The 12,015-nt window shown below is 38.9% G+C and overlaps 1 protein-coding gene across 1 annotated transcript in view; it reads right to left on the bottom strand.

The window, feature by feature from the left end:
* Nucleotides 1–3,206: 3,206 nt before the first annotated feature.
* Nucleotides 3,207–12,015, bottom strand: part of LOC147035846 (extracellular calcium-sensing receptor-like) — a 37,866-nt gene continuing 29,057 nt past the window's right edge. Inside the window, exons 6-8 of the mRNA XM_085881640.1 lie at nucleotides 9,088–9,947; nucleotides 5,108–5,339; nucleotides 3,207–3,271 (exon numbers count right to left, since the gene is read on the bottom strand). Coding sequence (XP_085737766.1) covers nucleotides 3,207–3,271; nucleotides 5,108–5,339; nucleotides 9,088–9,947 — 1,157 coding nt within the window. The remainder of the gene's footprint in view (nucleotides 3,272–5,107; nucleotides 5,340–9,087; nucleotides 9,948–12,015) is intronic.

Below are 12,015 nucleotides of genomic sequence, written 5' to 3'. Positions count from 1 at the left end.
AGAGAGAAGAAGAGAAAGAGAGAGAAGAAGAGAAAGAGAGAGAAGAAGAGAAAGAGAGAGAAGAAGAGAAAGAGAAAGAGAGAAGAGAGAAAGAGAGAAAGAGAGAGAGAGAGAGAGAGAGAGAGAGAGAGAGAGAGAGAGAGAGAGAGAGAGAGAGAGAGAGAGAGAGAGAGAGAGAGAGAGAGAGAGAGAGAGAGAGAGAGAGAGAGATATATATATATATATATATATATATATATATATATATATATAGATATATATATATATATATATATATATAGATATATATATATATATATATAGATATATAGATATATATATATATATATATATATATATATATATATATATATATATATATATATATATATATATAGATATATATATAGAGATATATATATATATATATAGATATATATATATATATATATATATATATATATATATATATATATATATATATATATATATATATATATATATATATATATATATATATATATATATATATATATATATATATATATATATATATATATATATATATATATAGATATAGAGAGATATAAAATGGGGTAGAAAAGGTCCAGAGAATGTTTGGGGATGAGTGTGATACCCCCAGTATGAAGCATTGGTTGGTAGAGTGGGATTCAACAGTTTTCTTGAGACAGTTCCACAAACAGAAAGAGGAACACGAGTGCAGGTGAGTATGAAGCTGAGATTTTAGGAGTTTAACCACGATATCATCCCTTGAGGAAAATGTGTGGGTCGAGGGAAGGTTGGTGGTTGGAGGTCTGAGAGACGAGAGGTGGGAATAATAGGAGAGGCCATCTCCCTGTTTGTCTTTACTGTCATGCCATTTTCAAGTATTTTGCACTTGATTGCATTCCAGGAAGTGCAGATTAAGGTTCAGACAAAAGAAAAGGACAATATAATTCAATCACACAATGATCTCTTCAAGCAAACATGTAAAGCGAATTATATGAGGTACAATCCACATTGTTACATTCTTTATGAAGTGTTGGCAACTTATGGCATGCAATATGATTATGAGTGGCATGCACAATAAAAGTCTAATTAACGGAAAATAAACTAAGGTGGGGAAAAAAAACAAAACCAACCTGATTATATCCTATACTTGACTGCTCTGTCAATCTCTAAAATAAAAAAAAAACAATGCAAGAGCTGAGCTTTCATTGTTTCGCATGATGTAAAGCCTAAATTAGGATTACAAGGAAATTACAAGGAAATTATGTGCAGGAAGAGGCCATTCGGCCCATCATTCCTTCACCACACCAATGCCAGATTTACTAAATCCGTCAATTACTCTTCCCTTCGTGTGCAGACTTTTGGCTGCCTCACTGGGGCTCATTTCACCCACCTCAGAATATTGTCAGGCTGAGTCAATCCCCTGGTGTAATTCAGCGGACAACAGGAATTGAACTCAGGACTCTCGGATCTCAAGCCAGCAACCTAACCACTAAGCCAACACCAGGTTCCAGGACACCCAAACAAAGCTCGTTGACATGGAAAGAAAAACGATTCGATTGGTTTATTGACTGCATTATGTTTACTGGGCCCAGACAATCTTGTTTCGCAAGAAATCTCGTGATAAGTTGAACTGATCACGTGTTTTTGTTTTTTTGTTTGGACAAAATGGCAGTTCCAAAGAAAGCAGAGTTTGACGTTCGCTCATTTCAGCCCTCTTGGAGAGACGAATAAGCATTTGTTCAACATAAAGACTGTGCTGTTTGTACTCTGCGTTGTGAGAACGTTGTTTGCTGCACATCAAGTATCCGACATTTTCAGCCAAAGCATGAGAAAAACTTCAAGGATGACGCGGACAATGCGGAGTCAAACAGGCCATATAGAGGTACGGAAAACAAAGCAGTGTCTTTACTGACGTCCATGTTAATTAAAATCAAGCTACAGAGGGGAGTTACAAAATCGCAATGTGTTGCAAAACATGGAAAGCTCTTTTCAGATGGGGAATATATAAAAGGCTTTTCTTTTCCAGTTGTTCAGATGTTTTGTTCAATGGTTTGCCCAATAATGCCACAATCATCTCCATAATATGTCTGTTGTTGGTTTAATGGTTAAGGTGGTGGCCTTGGGTTTCTCGGATCCTGAGTTCAAATCCCACTTGGCTGTTGAATTAATAGCAGATGGGGTTGACTCTGCCTGTCATCCTTCCGAAGTCGGCAAATTGAGTGCCAGCTTGCTGGTATCCTGTGTCGGAGTGGCGACCTGTCCAGGATTGTGTCCAATAGCCAAGGAGACTGATTAAGCAGCACCAACACTCTGCACAGGGTATGGTTCCAATGACTGGATGGATCTCCATAATTAAAGATGTACCTTTGTCTGCAAAATCCGTGGAGGGACTCGTCAGCAAAATGGAGAAAAGGTTACCAAACAACAGACAGTGACATTAAAAGATGCCATTGTATTTAGTGTCATGCTGGATGACAGTGTGGATATAAATGAAGTATCACAGTTTGCAGTTGTTGCAAGATACTGTGACTCAGCTGAAGTTAAAGAAGAGCTATGTTGTCTAAAACCCATGCATGGCACAATGGCAAGATACAACGAAAACATTTGTTAATCATTTTGAGGAAAGAGGAATTGACATCAGAAAAAAATATTTTCTGTGATAATAGAGGGTGCCACTGCAATCGTTGGAAAACAGAAGGGATTTCTAAAAGCATTGCAGATCAAATTAGCCCCAAAATGGTAAATTTTCATTCTACTATTCAAGAATAAAACCTTTGTGCTAATGTTTCTAATTCTGAGTTTAGTAATGAATTTTCTTGTTGCTCGATCTGCTTTGATGCAAAGGCAGTTTCAAGTTCTGCTTGAAGACTTGTACAGTTCATTGAAGGACGTTCTGCTTTACAGCAATGCCCATTAGCTAAGCAGTGGGAAGCTTATGGCATGCTTTGTGGACTGTCTTGATGCAATCAAGATCTTTTCAGAAGAAGGTTAAAACTACCTCAGTCAACATCCTGTTGATTTCATTCACTGTTCTATCTGTCTGGTGATACAGGTCAAACCAAGCCTTTGCCAGTAAGATGAGTTTGTCACTCCAGGCAGCTCAGATGTGAATATCTGAGATGCATGAATGCCATGATCAAATTTTTTTAAAGTCCCTCTTAATTTTTGAACCTGCCGGGAGGACAACAATCTCTGCAGCACTTCACGATTCCAGGCTATTCAGGAGAGTGGCCAGACAGAAGCATTACTGAGAAAAAGGCACGTGACAATGCCTGGATTTCTAAAAAAGGCAAGAGAAGGACTGAGAGCATGAGGCAAAAGATTCTGTCATCTGATGAGATGAAAGTTGAACTCTTGGCCTGAATGCAAAGCATTACATCTGGCAGAAACCGAGCACAACCCATCACCCATTGAACACCTTCCCTACCGTGAAGCATGGTGGCAGCATCATGCTATGTAGATGGTTTTCAGTGGCAGGGACCAGAAGACTTTTAAGGATGGAGGGAACAAGGAATGTAGTCAAATACACGCAAATCCTTGAGGAGAAACTGCTTCAGAGTACAAAAGACCTGAGATTGCGGCAAAGATTTATGTTCCAACAGGACAATGACCCCAATCATCCAGCCAAAGCAACACTGCAATGGCTTCAGAACAAGAAGGTGAAAGTCCTTCCGTGTTCCAGCTAAAGCCCAGGCTTGAATCCCATTGAGAATCTGTGGAAAGACTTGAAGATTACTGTTCATCGACATTCCCCATCCAACTTCATGGACCTTGAGCAAATCTGCAATAAGGAATGGGAGAAAATCCCGAAATCCAGATGTGCAAAGATGATGCAGACATACCCAAGAACTAATCACTGCCAAAGGCACTTAGACAAAGTATTGACTCAGAGGGCTGAATACTTATGTAAATTAGACATTTCTGAATTTCATTTTAAGATGATTTGTAAAAAAAACTTATAAAAACATGTTTTCACGTTGTCATTATGGGGTAGTATGTGTTGATTGGTGAAAAAAAATTGATATTGAATCCAATTTAAATTCAGGCTGGAACACAACAAAATGTGACTAAAGTCGAGGGGTGTGAATACTTTCCGAACACAGTGTAGTTCGAGTAAGTTAAGTTTTAGAAAAAGCTATTTCTTATCCTTGATTCTTTGACTCGATTATCTCTCCATTGCCTCTCATTGAGATTCTTCTGGCTGGTAGGATAGTCTAGAGTTATACATACTCACAACTGAGCTCACTTGGCTCGGTTTCAATCTTGGTCCAGCTTTTAAACAGCTCATTGTTTTGCAACAGGGAAATGCATAAAACAAACTGATTAACTCAAAAATAAAAACATGATTGAAAGATTCCCTCCTAATTGATTTTTGTGGGTTTACTACAGGCTTCATTACAAATTTGTACTCCTCCGAACTGATGTTTGTACCCTACACTGTGACAAAGCGTTGGTTCTGCCTAAGCAGTTTCTTGGCCTTGGGTCATGATGCGTGGTTTGCCATCTCTCTCTGAGCATTAAAGTACCACTATGTAAGCAACACACACTGTACAGTACAACCAAATCATCGAACCTACATCCTTAATGCTACCCTGCTAATAACTTATCCTTAATGCTACCCTGCTAATAACTTTGGACTAAACAGTCAATTAACTTTGCAGTTGTAGTATGCAGACGTTCACTTGATATGCTTAAATTTCATTCTCGTGACGTTTACAGGGTAAGGTCAGGGAAGCTACGGAGAATGGTAAATGTTATGGAATGTAGAAAGGCCAGGACTTTAGCATTACTCATGGGAGGAGCAGGATTGGGTATATGGGGTCAGAATTTGGACAAAAGGGAAAGTAAGTAAGCTTGGGGTTCAGGGAAATTGGTATCTCTTGGAACCAAACAATTCACAGTGGGGGTTTCAAGGTTGTGCTTGTTCAACTATATTTTCTATGACAAGGAAAGAAGCATAAAATAATTTTATGGCTGGAAAGGGTGAGGATTTTTTGGAAGGTCAAGAGGAGTAAAAGGTGGTGATACATTTGCTGAGATTGTCAAACATTTGAGTATGAATGTGGAAAGTAGAATTCACAAATTTCAAACAGAATGTTAAAAACATGACTTTTACTTGCCTTGCTTGAGCCATCATTCCAAGTGAATCCACTTGAAGGTATCCGAAGCTGCCATTCTATTTCATATGATGAATCGAAAGTACCAATTACTTTTATATCCAATGCTGCCGTGCTATTTCTTTGCCAGTTAACAATCTCGTAGATAGCGGGAGGATCTCCGTTGACATCAAAAAATAAACGGTCTCCCATGCTAGTCATAAATTTCACCTTCTTTATATATAACAAAAGCTAAAATAAAAGTCAAAAAATAAGCTTGTCACAGATAATAAGAGTGCTAATATTAATGATATAAGGTGTAACCAAAATATACATTTATCACAGAATATATATATATATATATATATATATATATATATATATATATATATATATATATATATATATATATATATATATATATATATATTCTACATTTTTCTGCATTTCTATTAAAAAAAAATAGGTAGTTCAACAGGCAGGATAGCTCAAACATGATGCACTTTCCTTTAAAATGTCATGTCATGGTTTGATTCGCAAACTCACATTGAACTCTTTTACGATGAAGCTCTCGCTATGGGCCTATAACTTCACCATCGCCGACATTCGGACGTCTCTCTTCCCAAAATTTTGCTTCTGTACCAATCTTTTCCACCCCTTGCGTTCTCCCCTACCCCTCTTCATTACCCATATCCCTTGTGTATCCGTCTGTCCATTTTCTCCCTCTGCCCTGCAGTTGGCATTTCCCCTTCTATTTCTGCTGTTCCTTGTGTTATTCTATTCTCCATTGAAGCTATTCTACGACAGACAAAGGCATTCTAGGCTGAGTGGTTGTGATTTTAAGAAACTTCTTAGAACACGAGAGGATATCCGGCCAACAGTTGACTTTTGAGGCCAGTTTCATATGTCATCAGCCGTGGAGAGGTTACGGCTGATGGTGAGGCCTGGAAGTTTAAAGAGACTGAACCCTTTCAGTAGCTCACTATGGATGTAGAGAGGTGCGTTAGCTTGATTACCCATCTCGAGTGACAGCATATGACAGTTAAGATTTTCTTGGATTGAAGGACATTTTTTTTTATTCATTAGAACAGCATATAATCAATTACAGATCATTGAAGAGTGATGCACCTTCCTCTCTTTTAGGAAGCTGTTAGAATGTTAAATGTCATGATTGTTTTGTATTATGACAGAATAGACATGTATTATGACATGTATTATGACAATTGTATTATGACTTCCTTCTTTTGTATTATTTGTATTATGACAATTGTTGATCGGCAATTGCGACTTTTGTGACTATAAGACAGAGTTCCTAATTTTAAAGTGAATTCGTAGTTTTGTGTTGTACAGTACGACAAATTGTAGACTTGATATTGCTTCTGGCATCAACACTTATTTTTTATATTTTCCTGTTTGAAGATCATAAAGTTAATTAGTATTAACTAGCAAAGTTCCCGCCCATGGGCGGGTACAGTTATCTGTTGAATGGCGTTGGTCCCGTCTCGATCGGATGAAATAGAGAAATTGACGTTATCCGGTGACCTTGACCCCGTGACCTTTGACCTTGACCTTGACCTTGATCCGCTTTTGTCCGTTCTCAAGGATCACATATGCCAAGTTTCATCTCATTCTATCCAACGGTTTGGCCGTCTATAAAAGACAAACAAACATGAAAAATTGACGTTTTAGTCAATTTATGACGTCATAACTCGAAAACCGGAAGTCCGAAGTGAATGCCGTCAATCAACTGTGTCATTTAATGTTGATTATCTGTCGAATGGCTTTGGTCCCATCTCGATCGGATGAAATTGAGAAATTGAAGTTACCCGGTGACCTTGACCCTTGACCCCTAGACCCCGTGACCTTTGACCTTGAACTTGACCCCCCTATGTCCGTTCTTATGTCCCAAGAATCACTCATGCCAAGTTTCATCTCATTCCATCCAACGGTTCGGCCGCCTATAAAGTACGAACAAACAAACAAACACACAAACAAACACTCACACAAACATATTCTATCTTTTTAGTATAGTAGATTAGTACTGTTGTTTTTGTAATACATTTAACTCTCAAATATCGGAGTTTCTAATATTGTGGATTTTGTCCAATACCGGTAACCTATTGTGTTCCAATTTCATTAGTGTGGGATTTCGTTTTGGCGAATTGTGGTTTTTCAGTCATTGTTTGCATCCCGTGCATGTATGATTACCTGCCATCATGAGCTTTCTGTTGTTTCTCGTCAACCGTTTTCACTGAGCCCAAACGTGAAGCAATGGACAAAGTTAGTTGTTCCAAAAGGCAGAAAATGGTTACGACATTTGGCAAAAAGATCTTGCTGTTAGATCGGTTGGTCTTCTTCTTCTTCTTCTTCTTTCGGCTGCTCCCGTTAGGGGTCGCCACAGCGGATCATCCGTATGATCCGCACAGTGATTTGGCACACTGTTAGATCGGTTGGTATGAGGTGAAAATGTGACTTCTGTGGGCCACCATTACAAGGTCAATGATTGCAGGTAGAATCTTTACCTTTGTTCTCTTCCTCATTCCAAAGCCTTCATTTTCCTTCAAACATCATTCATAAACCATCATTTTCCAACTCTATGTTCGAACCCCGTGCTCGAACAAACCCCACTTTCCAGTGTCCAAACTTGAACCCCATTCTCAAACACCCATTCTCAAGACCTTATTTTCCGACATCCAGACTCGAACCCCTGTTCTCAAACACACATTCTCAAAACCTTATTTTCCGTGGTTACCGCAGCTCATGTAACTAATCATGTAACTAAGCTCATGTAACTAATCATGCCTGGTGTTGGCTTAATAGTTAGGGAGGTGGGCTTGGGATCCTTGGATCCTGAGTTCAAATCCCACTCAGCTGTTGAATTAATACCATGTAGGGTTGACTCTGCCTGTCATCCTCCTGAGGTTGGCAAAATGAGTGCCTGCTTGGTGGTATCCTGTGTCGGAGTGGCGACCCATCCAAGATTGTGTCTATTAGCCAAGAAGACTGCTGAGGTAGCACCAACGCTCTGCACAGAGTATGGTCCCAAAGGATGGATGTAACTAATCGAGGCAAAGGGATATATGCAAGAGCAGGTCTTTAATTCCGATGAGATGATGATTATTCTGGAAGAGCAAGCGACTTCATACCTTCCTCTCCAAACAGGACAGATCAGGGTTCAAGGTAAGGTGGTTAAGGGTCATCTTACCCTTCTCTTACATGTCAATGCTGCAAGTGGCTTTGTCCTCAAGCTAATGTTGCTCTTCCAATCAGAAAATTCCACTCACCACTCCACCCTCCACCTCTAACAGCATGGTCCCGAGCTAAGTATTGTGTTTTCTATTTATGGCAGAGTACAGTACGAGTATGTAATGTTTTTATGCTCACCCACCTCGCTGTATTGTAATCAATTTAAAAGGGTAAAGTTTTGTGGTTTTGTTTGTTTTTATTCCATTTTTTTATTTACATATTTATTTCACTGTTAGCATGCTGAAATAACATATATATATATATATATATATATATATATATATATATATATATATATATATATATATATTTTTTTTTTACATGTTTATTTAAATTGTAATACGTTTGTTTGTTTCTGTCTGCAATCCACCTTCCTAAATATTTCCTCGAAGCCCAGGAACCGAATCCCCCATTGGCCCTCGGTTTCAATGATCATGGTTTTAACGATCGCGGGATTTTCCAGGTACCTAACCCCCGCAATATTTGAGGGTTTAGTGTATTTGTATTATGCCAATTGTTGATCGTCAATTGCGAATTTTATGACTATAAGACAGAGTTCCTAATTTTAAGGTGAATTCGTAGTTTTGTGTTGGTATCCACCACCCATGAAAAATGTGGGTTATTAAAAAATAAACAAGTTCAAGAGAAATTTGAACAACATTCACCTTAGTTATAGCAACAACATACAAACTAAAATTTTCATACTCTGATATTATGATGATATTTAAGATAATTGTTTAGTTTGAATACTTACTTCCCAGGATTTAAAGTTTGCAATATCAGCACAAGTACCGTTAATAAACGGGCCTAGACCAGGAACACATCGTTGCAAATCGTGCAAGGCATGAGCAACAGCATACGTAGCTGTGTATGTGTGGTAGGTCACTCTCATGTGAGACACATCCGTGAATTCTGTGTCGTATTTGCTCAAATCTTCAAGACCAGTGCAGGCCCCTCGTTTTGTCATTTCAATATTCCATGAGCAGTTGAATGTAATTTCCCAGAATTTCTCAAGAAATTTGTTTGCTGGGACGTTTATTTTCATGAAAATGTTTTGAAATCGTTTCAGATTAACCTTTTTATCCTTTTTTTGAAATGCAGAAAAATTCTGCGCAACTCTTGCATAATAGTCAAATAAGGAAATTGTATCTGCTGAGTTCTCATTGAAATAAAATGTCTGATTAGGGCTTAATTCAGCTACACAATCAAAGGAATTTGAAGTATTTTTGTGCATTATAGTTAATATCCTACTTCCAGCACTATTAAACATATTTATGTTATATTGTCGTGCTGTTTCAAAATTGTGATGGTCCTTGTCCTTGTTTTGTCTTGCTTCAACTTCATGAATTTGTCTTGGGTATGAAGGCCTTAGATTTTCAAGAAATTCTCGAAAACCTGGAATTGAACCCTGGCGTAAAGCAAAGCCAATAGTCCCTTGAAATATGTGAGCATATCTCTGAGAGGCAAATGGTTGGAAAGTTGCCCAATCCTCACTCGCAATCCATGTCTTTCCTGTAATGTTCCTTCGCCAAAGCTCCTCAGCAAAAGGGGTAACTCTATTCTGTCCACTGAAAACAACAATTACTGAAACTTTGGATTCTTTAACATATTCACCTGCGGTATCCACAAATTAATTAGTCATCTTTATCATGTTCATGAAACGAAAATTCGAATGAAATGAATATTTCATAACGTGACGTGAAAAATAATCAAAGTATATTGTTCCAGATATGGCTGAGCGGTAATTGGCCGAAGATTAGAATAGTTATTTCCACACTGGGTGTCACCATAAGCATGCACTGTAATCCTTGTGGGAGATACGTAAAATGTGTAAGTTATAGAGAGCCCCTTGTCTTCCCGACCCGAATGTTTTTGTCTAAACCCCACCTTTCCTCCTCCCTTGCACTCTGTAACCCCCACCCATTGTATATCTGTCTACTTCTACTTTTCAACTGAGGGACGTTTGCACAGAATGCAAGACAAGTGTGGCATAGGTCGTGGCATGAAAACATCTGGATACTTAACGATGATGTGTATGGGTTGAAATTAATGGGCTTGCTGTTGAATCATGAGCACGGCCTACAGTGCAAGCATTGGGGAGACTGGAAGGACACCAAATAGGCAGGTAAAGGAATGACAGATGGCAGCATGTCTGGTGCATTCCCAATTGGTGCAACCCACGAGCGTGCTCTGAGTCAGGGGAAGTTAATGAAACGTGGAATGCAGCACAGTGTCTTTAGGAGTTCCTGAGAGTCTTCATGAGCTACAGAGTCAAGGAGAGTGTTCAGAAGCTGCTGGGTCCTCCTCATTCTTCTTTGTAAGCTTGCTGTGTCATCTGCTGGGCCTTCATCTCAGGGTTCATCAGGTGCTGCTTCTCATGAATGGAGCTCTTTCATCTCTGGTGCTGCAGGACTCAATGGGACACAGTTCTACTGATCCTACACAGCTCCCTGGTGGTTCTTCCTCTGCCTGACTGACGTGTGCCAAATGTAGAGATTGAGGGTTGTCCAGGTCATCAGATGCAACATGCACAGATCACAACAAACAGCACCACAATGTGACCAACATTTCCAGTTGGGAAAGATATAATTCACTGTCTGTCTTGTCTTCTCCTTTTCAGTCACATATTCCTCCCTGAGTGAATGATATGAGACCAAAGTTACTTATTTGGGGGAATGCTGAACTCCAAGCACATGAGAATTTGCCATGAAAACCTGTACGCAGGAACATTTTGGGAATGGAGCATTTAACGCGCCATTTAAAAGTGAGCCACCGACAAAGCTCCGCTGGACTATACACAGTTATATACACTCGACTATACTCGACAGCCCAGTTCTTAAACCATTGATATTTACTCAAATTAGGGATGGACATGGTGATTTGTAGTCCCCTTTCAGCCTGGAGGTTTGTTGGTGGTTAGAATCCTGTGACCACTGCAATATATTTGCCTCCACACATGACAAATCTGATGTGATTTTGTTTTTAGGCAGAGATAATCAAGGCTTGTGGAAGACATAGTACACTGAATGGATGAAAATGTAACAGGATAAAATATACAGTATGGGGAGGGGGGCACCAACAGCAGAGTTGTAGGACAATATAGAGGGAGACTTAGACAAACAGTCGGTGTGGGGATGACTGGTGGCCATGACAGTATGCATGAGGCGAACAACATGGATATGGAAGGAAATTATTCGTAAAGAAAAACTGGAAAAACAAGAAAAGGTGCAATCTTTGATTGCAGACCGTTGCCAGGACTTCTTTTGAGTGGCATATTTTATAGGTTTTAGGGTATATCCAATATGGCTGCCAACTATGTGACCTATGATATCATATGGGTGAACCTTTTGTTCCTCTTTGACAGGCGGTCATATGTGTAAAGTTTCGCTTCGATTTGTTCAGCCACTTCAGAGAAGATTTTTGAAGGTTTTTTTTTTTTCAAAGCAATATGGCTGCCCAATCATGTGACCAATGACGTAATGAGTTATTTTTTCTGTGGACCATTTTATCCCGAGATGACCCTCAAAATTTTTCATACTGATCGGATATAGTGCTCTGCATATGCAATTATGACGTCATAATCAAGGCACCTGTGACATCATTAAAAAACACACTTATTTCCCATATTAAGTACTTGCCATGTGTCAAGTTTCAGTTTTTTCCTTGATACGGTTTCAGAGAT

The sequence above is a fragment of the Eptatretus burgeri genome, chromosome 1, assembly GCF_056783735.1.
Source record: "Eptatretus burgeri isolate ZD-2024b chromosome 1, Ebu_testis_v1, whole genome shotgun sequence".
NCBI lineage: Eukaryota > Metazoa > Chordata > Myxini > Myxiniformes > Myxinidae > Eptatretus > Eptatretus burgeri.
The sequence above is the reverse complement of the archived record's forward strand: the minus strand, read 5'-3'. Positions and strand labels throughout refer to the sequence as shown.